This window comes from Mastigoproctus giganteus, chromosome 6, assembly GCF_048544385.1.
Source record: "Mastigoproctus giganteus isolate SK-2022 chromosome 6, ASM4854438v1, whole genome shotgun sequence".
Classification (NCBI taxonomy): domain Eukaryota; kingdom Metazoa; phylum Arthropoda; class Arachnida; order Uropygi; family Thelyphonidae; genus Mastigoproctus; species Mastigoproctus giganteus.
The window spans coordinates 146,698,000-146,710,218 of NC_143580.1; the positions used below are offsets into that span (position 1 = coordinate 146,698,000).

The 12,219-nt window shown below is 36.7% G+C and overlaps 1 protein-coding gene across 1 annotated transcript in view; it reads left to right on the forward strand.

The window, feature by feature from the left end:
* The window catches only part of LOC150084642 (crooked neck-like protein 1), a 211,774-nt gene that overhangs the window by 67,000 nt on the left and 132,555 nt on the right, over positions 1-12,219 (forward strand). The window contains 1 exon segment of the mRNA XM_090376310.1: positions 5,784-6,025. Coding sequence (XP_090232436.1) covers positions 5,784-6,025 — 242 coding nt within the window.

Consider the following 12,219-nt stretch of genomic DNA (forward strand, 5'->3'; position numbering starts at 1 on the left):
GGATTTGTCTTGTTTGGAAAATTGTCTCGGCATATTGCACAAAGGCTTTATATATCCTTTTTCAGTAATGAACAGGTCTTCTGCATTTCTGGGAAGGGGACCAATCTTGGATATCATTAGACTTTGGGATTGTCATAGATCGGGCACTCATGCAATAAGTACTCCCAATCCTCAGGCATGCTGCAGGTGCAGTTTAATTCATCTATCAGTCCTAGTGCATGAAGTTTGGCTTTGAATGGTCCATGTATTGTCAAGAAGGTAATTGACAGACCTGGGAAAACTACGGAGGTAGTCTGGGGTGGACCAGTGCTATATTTGACAGGAATTGCCTTATCACCTTGCTCTTGGTGGACTTTCCCCCACTGTTTGCCACCTGTGATGGAGTTAAGTGGCTATTCTCTTTTTTTCCTTGTTTCGAGTTATTAGCCAAGGCCAAAATAATGCCCTGATGTTCAGTGGGCATGCCTCTTTTCAATCTGTAACTGAGGTCCCAGCATACTATTTCCAAATCCATTGGGAACGTACCTGCCTAGACTTGCAGAGTAGGTGTACTCACTGTGCAGCAAACTAGTTGTAGCTAGAAGCATTATTCTCTGTATGGTTTCCAGTTTTCTTTTGTTCTTCTGGCAGTTGTCTGATACCATATTCCAGCCCCATATGACATTAGCATTAGTAGCAGCATATGATGCAAGAAAGCAAGCTCAGCCAAAAAAACAAAAATTCCTGTTTCACCAATCCAAAGGTTTGTCTAGTTCAGCTTTAAATTTATTTAATCTCTCAATTTAAGCCCACAACAACAGATGGAAGTTTGTCCCACAATAACAGATGGAAGTTTGTTCCAGCAATCAACCACCCCCTAGGTAAAGGGAGATTTCTGCACATCTACTACAACTGTCTTCCTCAATTTGAATTTATGACCCCTCAGGTATGGAATGTGTCCAAGAGGAAGAATCAGCATTGAGCTTGCTCAAACCATCCGAGGCCTTATACACCTCAATTAGATCACCTCGCAGGTGCCTAGTCTCCAGAAGCTGCAGTTTGCAGAGCTTAAGCCTTTCTTGGTAACATAAACCCATTGTTCCATTCACTAATCTCGTTGCCCTTCTCTGCACTATTAATTATTATTATTATTATTAGCCAAGGAAGCCTGAGGTTTATGCTGCACCAGCCAAAAAAAAAAAAAAAAAAAAAAAAAAATCTGAATTACCCCGAAAAAGAGAGAGAGAGAAGTAGAAGGGAATCACCAAGAAAGAGAAGAATGATGATATCCAGCTCAGGACCCTGGGTGTGTCAAGCCCATACTCACCAGATGTGAGCCCTTGGGTTTACTCGTTCTAGTAGCTCAACATCTTTCCTAAAATGAGGACTCAACCTGTATGCAGTACTCAAGTTGTGGCCTGACCACTGTCTTATACGTGGGGATAATCACCTCCTTATCCCTGCTAGCAAAATTCCTGTATATCATTGACAAGACCCCATGAACTACTCTTGCAGTCTTTTTGCACTGCTCAGAAAACTTCATATCTGACTGCACAATTGCCCCCCCCCCCCCCCCAGGTCTTTTTCATTCTCCACTACCCTGAGTATAGTACCACACAGTTGGTATGTTACTCTGGTTTACCGCTACCCGTATGCAGTATTTTGCATTTGTCAATGCAAAATTGACAAATGTCACTTCAGTTGCCACCTATCATTCCATCTGCTCAACTTTTCTAGATCCTGCTACCGTAGTGTACCATCCTTACTGTTATTAACAACCCTACTAACCTTCGTATAGTCTGCAAAATTGGACATTAAGCCAAATATACTTTCATCGATATCATTGATAAATATAGAAAACAACAATGGGCCCAACACGGACCCCTGGGGAACTCCACTAATATCATTAGTCCATGAAAAGCAGTGTCCATTGATTACCACTTTGTCTTCTGCCACTCAACCAACATTTTATCCATTATAGCAACTTGTCCTTAATGCCACACTGCTCCAACTTGTACAGTAGTCTTCTATGTGCAACAGAATCAAAAGCTTTCCTAAAATCCAAGTACAGACACTTCCCAACTTACGTAAATTCGATTTACGTAAGTTTTTGCAGCCGGTGAAAAGTGAAAAAAAATATATGGAAAAGTATTTTGCATCCCGTAGGAATAAATGGAGGTATTGTAAAAATATCGTAATTGAACCCAATTACACGTTGTGTGTGTGTTTTTTTTTTTTTTTTTTTTTGTAATTTGTTCCAAGACCTGAGAAGTTGAAATTTTCGCTATATAACTGAGCTATTTAAATCTCTGAAAGGTCATTTTTATAATGGAAATTGTATTAGTTTTATATAAATTTGTCTTATAAGCACAACACAAAAATCACTTTTAACAAAAGGATGCATAAACAAAACATGTGGCCAACGTGTTTACAAACACTGCTATTGGCTGAGAGGAAGGGCTACGTGGTCCTGTAAGAAGAACGCACTACACTTTCATTGTTATCATATGATTCTGTTATAAGAATCAATTTTGAAAGCTTTTGTGATATTTTATAAAGCACATTTCTGGAGGTCTTGACCTTAAAACAACGATTTTTTGGATTTCTTTTTCTGCTTGGAAACATTGCATGCACCAATTAGTGTTTGAGTAATTCTCTTACTGTGGATCTGTGGAACTTACTGTGGTGTAAGTTGATTAATTGAGTCTGACAGAATACATTGGAGTGCAATGCTGAGAGTTCCAAGGAAGGAATCTCAATTTGTCTTTTTAATGTTAAATCTTGTTATATCAAAGAATGTGGGGTAGCTCCAAATGATGGACATGGTCAAAGGTTATTGCATGGTGGTCTCATATCATTCATGCCTCATTGATACGTCAGTTGGTAAATTTTGAGGCTATGGCAGTGATAGCCAAAGTAACGTCTGTTGCTTTCCCACAGAGTCTAACTAAAAATTGGCAGGTTGCATGAACCATCTTCTAGTCTCCTTCAAAGTGATCCCGGCAATACAGATAGCTAGCAAATGTTTTCACTTTCTTTTTCTTATGGAGCTATTGTCTCATATCCAAAGTTTAGAAGACAGCCACCAGCCCCATCAACCTGAAAATTTAACCATAATATCCCAATGGCTGTTGTCACTTATAGTCCACATTCCTCTCTGATGCCTCTTGTCACCTATCGCCATGAATTTGCTTGTCAATTGATTTTCCTGTCTCTTCATGTGTGTGTAACATGTTTGTATAATGTAGTACTGAAGACAAATTTAGCACTCAGTCGGAATTTTTGTATATGGGAACTTCCCAACTTATGTAATACTCGACTTATGGAAATTCGACTTTATGAAAGCCAGTGCAAACTTAAAAAAATCGTAGAAACATATTTTGCATCCTGTAGGAATAAATGGAGGTATCGTGAAAATATCGTAACGTGAACCCAATAACATGTTGTTATTATTATTATTTTTTTGTAATTCGTTCCAAGTCCTTGGAAGTTTAAAATTTTGCTATATTACTAAGCTGTTTATCTCTCTAAAAGGTCATATTTATAATGGAAATTGCACTACACTTTCATTGTTATCATATGTTCCTGTTACAAGAATCAATTTTGAACGCCTTTGTGATATTTTTCTAAAGCACATTTCTGGAGGTCACTACCATAAAACAATAAAACAATTTGCAGTTTCGGTTTATTGGACTTTTCTGTTAGTGCATCTAATTATAAACCAATAGTAAACTCGATATTATTGCATTTGCGATAATCCCAATAACTGCAATTTTGTGGGTTTTTACGTTGTTATGGTGAAATGTGTTCTCCTTCACTGAAATCTTCAATCATATAAAAAACAAATTTCCAGAAACTACTCTTTATTCCTATTTACATATTACAATGATGAAGGGAAAGGGACCAATGGAAAGTGCAAGTGCTAGCAGTGGCAGGAAACGAAACAAAATTGATTTAGAAATGAAAACGAAAATGATTAAGAAGTATGAAGCAGGAGAAAGTTTGTCATCTGTTTGAAGGGAATTAGGTCTCGCTTCTTCAACAGTGAATACTATTTTAAAGGACAGTGTGCTTATAAACGAACATGTCAAAGGATCAACGCACTTAAATGCACAAGGATTTCCAGAATGGTACACAAGCAGTGGTTTTAATCTGTAATCTCCCGCTGCATTAGCCCCAAGCAAGAACGTGGCCCTATCTTTTGACGCCTTGAAACCTGGCATTGTATTTTCCTCTTTGGAAATGTATGTTCGATCCGGTATTTTTTGACAATACAGAGCAGTCTCATCAACGCTGAAAATTTGCTGTGTTGAATAGCCGCCTTCATCAATAATTTTTTCCAACACATCACAAAATTTCTTTGCAGCTGCAGAATTGGCACTGGCAACTTCACTGCATACTTAAATGTAGTGGAAACCAGCATGATGCTTGAACCTATTGAACCACTCGTTGCTTGTCACAAACTTGGGTTGGGGTTCACCGTACTTATCCTTAATATCTTTATAAAACTTGTTGCTTTTGCTTGAATGGTCATTAGACTCGGGGGCACTCGCTTCTGAATCTGATTTTCCATCCATATTATTAACTGCTGTTCCATCTTTGATATAGCACCTGAATGCTGTTTTGTGATCACTGTTGATCTTAAAAGTTAACAGAGTGGTGAATGATATGCTTGCTACAAAGAAATCTATGATGAAAAGAAAAAAGCCACCATCCAGTCTTCCATTAATATGTTCTTTTGTAAGGTTGAACAGCTAACCCCTTCTAAATCTCCACAGCCCTCAACCTCTGCAGCGGCATACTTATCAGCTGAAGATGTCGATTCTGGCAACGATGCTCGAGACGTAAAAGTTACTGGCATTATGCCTGACTCCTCTCTTTTTTTGTAATTTTATAATTTTGAAATTTTTTTAAATCGCATGCTTTTGTAATTTTTCCTGCGCATGAGATAAAAAATTGAATAACAATAAATAATTCTATTTACATGTTCATCAAACGTTTCTTTTTTGATTCAAGTGATTCAGCAAGCACAGTTGCGAGTACTGCACAAGCATGGGAAAATTCAGACTTTCATAGCATTCTGCGGAACGCAACTGTTACATAAGTCGGGGAGTTCCTGTATTTGTTTGTTATGTATTAATGGTGTGCTGTGTTTTATTATATTATTTTATAGTTGTGTAGTTTTTTGACATCCTGTGAATAAAGCACCTCATACTTTCTAACGTAGAGAAAGTGTCCATTTGTTAGCAAGCATTCTGCAATGTAACACGTTTTCATGTATGGATAAATAAATTACATTAGTTTTAAAAATTTGTTTTATTAATACATTTAATAGTAGAATTAGAACTGGTAGGTTCTCATAATGAATTGACAGAACTGAGATAGAACTGCAAAATATTTCTTCACTTATTTCTGTATCTTCAGTAATATTGAGAAATACTGAAAACTTTTATGAAACCGATTCACAAAATATTGGAATAAGCAGTTATTGATTTTTCTTGAGAGTTTGAAAGTGCATTACGGTTGTTGATTGTTTCTGAAGCTTTTCCAATGAAAAAGATTGAATGGATTTATTATGTATCCAGTTATTACTAATAATTGTTTAATACTAAAAAGCTTTCATGGGCAAGAGCCTCGAGCTACATGGGAGTTTACTGATGTATGGGTTATTGCAATTGCATCATTTTTATACTTAGCAAATGTGCTATATATAAAAATAATGCAATTGCACTAACCTGTACATCTGTTTAATGCCATTATAATTGTTAAAACAATTTTATATTGTATTAAATGAAATCTTCCAGGAATCGACAGATAAATCATGCACGTAATCTGTGGGATCGAGCTGTATCCATATTGCCCAGGGTAAATCAGTTCTGGTATAAATACACATATATGGAAGAAATGTTGGGGAATGTGCCTGGAACACGACAAGTATTTGAAATATGGATGGAATGGGAACCAGATGAACAAGCTTGGCTGACTAACATAAAATTTGAGCTGCGCTATAAGGAAATAGAAAGAGCTAGGCAAATTTATGAATGCTATATCCTTTTTTCATAGTATTAGCAGTATATTTTTATCCAATATTTTTATCCAATACAAAATAATCTTATTTGGTGTTATTCAGATTATAACATTCATGAATTGAGCATTTTTGTAGTAGAATGTTTAAAATAAATTGTCTTAGATTAATTTTTAATGCATTTCTTAATTCATATTTTATGTTATTTATAAATGCAGAATATTTAACTACTACCATTTTGACATGCACCAGTTCACAGATATGTTGCTGTAACAAGTTAAATTTTTTGGTCATCAAAATTGTCATTCTGTCCTCATTAAAAAAAAAAAAAAAAAAAAAAAATGCTACTCTGCTTGAATTTAATGGTTTAGCATTTGTTTGTCTATTTGTCCTTTTCTTTAACGAGTGGCATCTGCCATTCAATAAAAATTTTGCACAAAAATTCACACAAATTAGTGTTCTTACTTTCATACCTTCTAGTATTATGTTAGCTGTGTATAGAAGATTGCCCTTTTAGCTCCCATATCATGTCCTTATTAAGCTCTTCCAGACACCAAAGTTTAACTAAGCTTTAATTGTCTTGAATTTTTTTAAAATTTTATGTATTCACCAGCTTGTGCACCCATCAAGTTTCACGGTGTAAAACTGGAACAAAATTTATATAGCACTCTTCAAATTCTTCTTTTCAAAATCACAGAAAGCAGGCCATTTTTACCAATTGCATTTTGGTTTGTGTCTCTTTTTCTGGAAGTATTTATCATTTCAATTTTGCTTGGAAGTCCACACAACTTTACTGTTTCATTTCATCCCATTGGGCTTCATCATAGGATGTACCTTGCACAGTTTCTGCAGAAAGGTGGACAGAATTTTAATTATTGTGTTTTTCCATGGGAAAAGTTCATTCTACAACAGAAAGTGTCTACAATTACAACTAATCGTGCAACTAATCAAGCTGATGAATACATAAAATTTTTAAAAATTCAAGACAATTAAAGCTTAGTTAAACTTTGGTGTTGTATTTGTGAGAGAAATCCTAAACAAACAAAATTGCTTGAATAAAGCAGTTTTGCTTCTTTCTTTTAAACGTAATTCCAGCATTTTAAAAGCTGAACATTAATGTTCAATCCAACGTACTAAAGCTGAACATAACTGTCCAACATGTGTGCTGAGTTCATTATTCATAGATATGTTGAAGAATGTTATGTCTCTTCTTCAGAGCCTTTCTCTCTTGGCAATTCTCAACCTCTTGTTAGCATTAGTAGAGGCATATGATGCGAGAAAGCAAGCTTATATAGCATCAGCCAAAAAAAAAAACACCTCCTGTTTCACCCATCATTCACTCCAAATGTTTGTCTAGTTTTGTTTGAACTTATTTAAGTTATTGATCTCCACTACAACAGATGGAAGTTTGTTCTAACTATCAACCACCTCCTAGCTAAAGGAAAATTTCCATACATCTATTCTACAATGATTTTCCTCAGTTTGAATTTATGTCCCCTCATGTGAGTAATCTGACAAAGAGGAAGAATCTCATTAGCATTGAGGTTGCTCAAACCATTCAAGACCCTATACACCTCAATTAGATCACCTCACAGGTGTCTAGTCTCCAGAAGCTGCAATTTGCAGAACTTGAGCTTTCTTGGTAACACCAACCTTTTGTTCCACTCACCAACCTTGTTTCCCTTCTCTGTACTCGTTCCAGCAGCTCTACATCTCTCCTAAAGTGAGGCCTCCAGACCTGTATGTAGTACTCAAGGTGTGGCCTGACCATTGCCTTATACAAGGGGACAATCATCCTCTTATCCCTGCTAGCAAAATTCCTATATATCATTGACGAGACACCATGAGCTACTCTTGCAGCCCGTCTGCACTGCTCAGAAAACTTTATATCTGGCTGCACAATTACACCCAGGTCCTTTTCATTCTGCACTACCCTGAGTAATGATAGCACCCTACTGCAACAGTACCACCCAGTTGATGCATTATTCTGGGGTTACTGCTACCCATATGCAGTACTTTACATTTGTCAATGTTAAACTTCAGTTGCCACCTCTCAGTCCATCTTCTCAAATTTTCGAGATCCTGTTGCAGTAGGGTGTTATCATTATTGCCATTAACAAACCTGCCAACCTTTGTATCATCTGCAAACTTGGACATTAAGCCTGATATACCATCAACAGTATCATTGATGAATATCGAACACAACAATGGGCCCAACACCGAACCCTGGGGGGCTCCACTAATTACATTAGTCCATGAAGAGCAGTGTCCATTGTAGCAACTTGCCTTTGATGCCATACTGCTCCAATTTGTACAGTAGTCTTTCGTGTGTCACAGTATCAAAAGCTTTCCTAAAATCCAAGTACAAGCAACCCCCGTATAACACATACTTCAACAACATGGATTTGATCTAACACGATTGATAAAGTGTGTATTAGAGCGTTTTCGCTCTAGCATGGTTAGAGAAGTGTGGCAAACCTCCATAACATGATATTTTTGAGCTTTTGGGCGAGGAAAAACTCTGCTATTATGTAGGATGTAATTTTTCAACATTTCCATTCTTTTTTGTGAATCCCTGCTTTTGGCTTGCTAATCGTTTTGCAAAAAAACATTATCGATAAATTACCGTATTTTATTTTGTTGGGAAATCCCCGTGTTAGGTTCTGTGCTGTCGAACTTGTGAAAAATTGAAGTGATTGAGGCATGGAAGCATTTTTCATTTGTGGACTGTATCGGAATCATAGCTTTATTGCGCAGAGAAGTAAAACCATCAACATTAAATGTGTGTTGGAAAAATGTATGTCCAGAGTCAGTTCATTCAGGAAATATGGTTGAACTGATAGAAAATGGAATCCGTGCAGTAGTAGAACATGCTAAGTTGGTAGGAGAGGAAGGTTTTGATATGACTACTGAAGCCCTCATGGGTAGCACAGTCGGTAGAATCGCCGATCCCCACCAGGTGGAAAAGACCTAAGTTTCGAATCCCGTCAGTGACGGAAGAAATGTTTATGGGTGTTTTTCACAACATAGTGGAGTTATTCAGTCTCAGGTGAGGGTAGCATATTTTGTTCTCCCAGAAACTCTGGGTTTTTTTTGTTTAGAAAAATAGAAAATAAACCTCAGAACACACACAGCAATATAGCCTTAGTTGCCAATGCTTCTCAAAAAAAAAAAAAAAAAACCAGGTATGATTACTGAAGACTTTCAAGAATTACTGGTAGAAAAAGAGGCTGGTGAAGCTGATTTGGTGGAAATGATATCAGAGGATGATAGCACAAATGAAAATTCTGAATTTCAAAATTTTGCACTAAAAAGTATATGAAAAGGCATAAAGTTAGCCTAGCAATTAGAATCTTATTTTTTGAATTTAGATTCTTCGACTGAAAGGAGCCCAAAGTTCAAAAGAATGCTCCAAAAATGCCTAGTTCCATACAATGAAATTACAAATATCTATCAAGCAAACAAACCTAGATTAATGATTTTTTAAAGAGAGCAGAAGATACATGAAATATAGAATGGTGTATTTTTGTCAGTTTTGTTAATGAAATGGTGTTTTTCTGTTAGCTCTTGGAACATACCCTCCCCCTTTTTGTACTGGTTCTTAGTCCCATATAACACGGTTTCGTACTACACAATATTTTATAGGAATCTAACTACCATTTTATACGACGGTTACCTGTATATGATATCAAAATTATTTCTTGCATCTAGTTCCTTTGTGACAACATCATAGTATCCGATCAAATTTGTTAGACATGACTTCCCCTTAACAAACCCATGGTGTGTCTGAACTATAACTAAATTTGGCATTGTTTGGCATTACAAAATTGGATCATCTGCAAGATCTTTTTTTCTTTTCCTTGGTCGGTGTACTATTTCAAATCTTCTAATGTCAACGTTTGCTTGTGTTAGTGAAATTATTCTTGTAGGAATGAAATCCTTTGTTCCACACTCCGCCTTAAAATCTCGTCCTTTATCTAAACCTTTGTTTTCCAATAAATGTACTAAGGCTGTTCAAGAGAAGAATGTTGCATGTTGAAATTTTCTTGCATCCAAAGCTCCATTTTCATTTTCTGCCTGCACTAAAGCTCACAACAATTGTAAAGCAGTTATTAATCAGTCCAAACTAGATTTCAAACAGACTAAGGGTAGAAAATTTGCTTCTTGGCCAACTGGTAGCTGAGCATTCTGGTCTCTTGCCAAAGCTATTGACTGCAACATTTGCCCATCTTTGTTCCCACCACTGTCAAAACCAGATGTTCTTTTTGCTACTTCAGCCAAAGGTAAAGCTGACTTGCTAGCAATCTATTTTACTTCCAACTCATATATCAATGATCTTAGTAAACCACCTCCCACCGTTCCCAGGACACCACATTCAATGCCTCCTGGATTCTGTCAAAAAGACGCTTCTTGATTAGACTGAGGTTCGAGACCGTCACCACCAAATACGGACAATGTGGAAAGGTCAGGGAATGACCACCGCATATCCCAGAGCAATATGGCCTTAGTTGCTAATGCTCTGGGATATGCGGTGGTCATTCCCAGGATTTTGATCAATCTTGATACTATGAAAGCTGCAAGTCCTGATGGTATTACTCCGCTTGTTCTCAAAACCTGTGCTCCTGAACTTAGTCCTGTTCTGTCTCGCCTTTTTTCACTTCCTTATTCCAAACATGCTCTTCCTTCTGCTTGGAAATTTGCTCATATCTAGCCAGTTCCTAAAAAGGGTGACAAATTCCTTCAATCCAGTTATCGTCCTATTGCACTTCTACTCTTTCTAAAGTTATGGAGAAATCAATTAACTGCCAACTCTTAAATTATCTTGTAGGGATGAAATCTGTCTGATCAACGATCACCAGTATGGATTCCGTTAGTGTCGATCCACCGGTGATATTCTGGCCTATATTACTCATCTATGGACAAATTCAATGGAAAAATTTTGGTGAAACTGAAGCAGTTGCTCTTGACATTTCAAAGGCTTTTGATTGTGTTTGGCATGAAGGTCTTCTAAATAAGCTTCCACCTTATGGTCTGCCAGCTGTTTTTTGTAATCAGGTATCCAGTTTTCACTCTGACTGCTCATTGCGGGTGATAGTAGATGGCTTTCTGTCTTTTAACTTATCCACTAATGCTGGTGTTCCCCAAGGTTCAGTTCTTTCTCCCATTCTTTTCCTGTTGTATATTAATGACCTTCCAGTTTGAGAACCTTGCCCTGCACAAACAACTTCAGCTTCTTGATTATCCACTACCAATTCCTTAAATGCTGATCTCCAGGTAATTCTCTAGTGAAGCAAAGATAACATTGATTTCAAGCCTGTCTTATATCTCACAGAAAGGATTCTTCTACTCTTATGCTTATCTTTGATTACATTCTGATTTATAGGCAAGATTATGTATCTCTATTGGGGATTACCCTGACTTCTAATCTCTTCTTGGCATAAGTACATTACAAATATTGCTTCCTCTGCATCTAAAAAACTGGTTTTTCTCTTTTGCTTTTGGCATTACTTTTTTTCCAAACAGCTCTTCACTCTGTACAGATCACAAATTTTCCCTACCATGGAATATTGTTCCCACATCTGGGGCGGTGCCCCCAAAACCTCTCTCAGGCTTCTAGATTCCATTCAAAAGAGGGCAGTTAGTTTAATTAATGATTCATCTCTAACAGCATCTCTCCATTCTTTGTCTTGTGGACATTTTGTTTCTGCTGCATACCTTTTCTCTAGATACTTCCAAGGGCATTGTTTTCCTGAATTGGTTTCTATAATTCCTGCTCTCTCTCTCTCTCTCTTCCAAAGCAGTTCGAACACATGCTGCAACCAATCAACATCCTTTTACTGTCAGACTTCAACTTTTCTTCTTCCTCATTTAGTTATTCAACTTCTGTTTTCTGGAACAACTTTCCTTCATATGTATTTTCTGAAAATTACAATCTACAGAAGTTCAAATGTAATGTCAACAAATATCTTCTTTCATCTTCTCAACCTTCAACCCATGCACAGTACTAAGTACTATAGGTTCTAATACCTCTAGTGTTTGGGGTTTTCATTAAAAAAAAAAAAAAATTGCCAATTTATTACAGCAGTTTTTAAAGATTCCACTTCCTTTTGGAAGTTGATTACCATATCCAACTAAACTAGTAGGATGATATTTTTGCAAGAACCATTTTGCAATGGTTAAAATTATATATGACACACACGCACATATATATATAT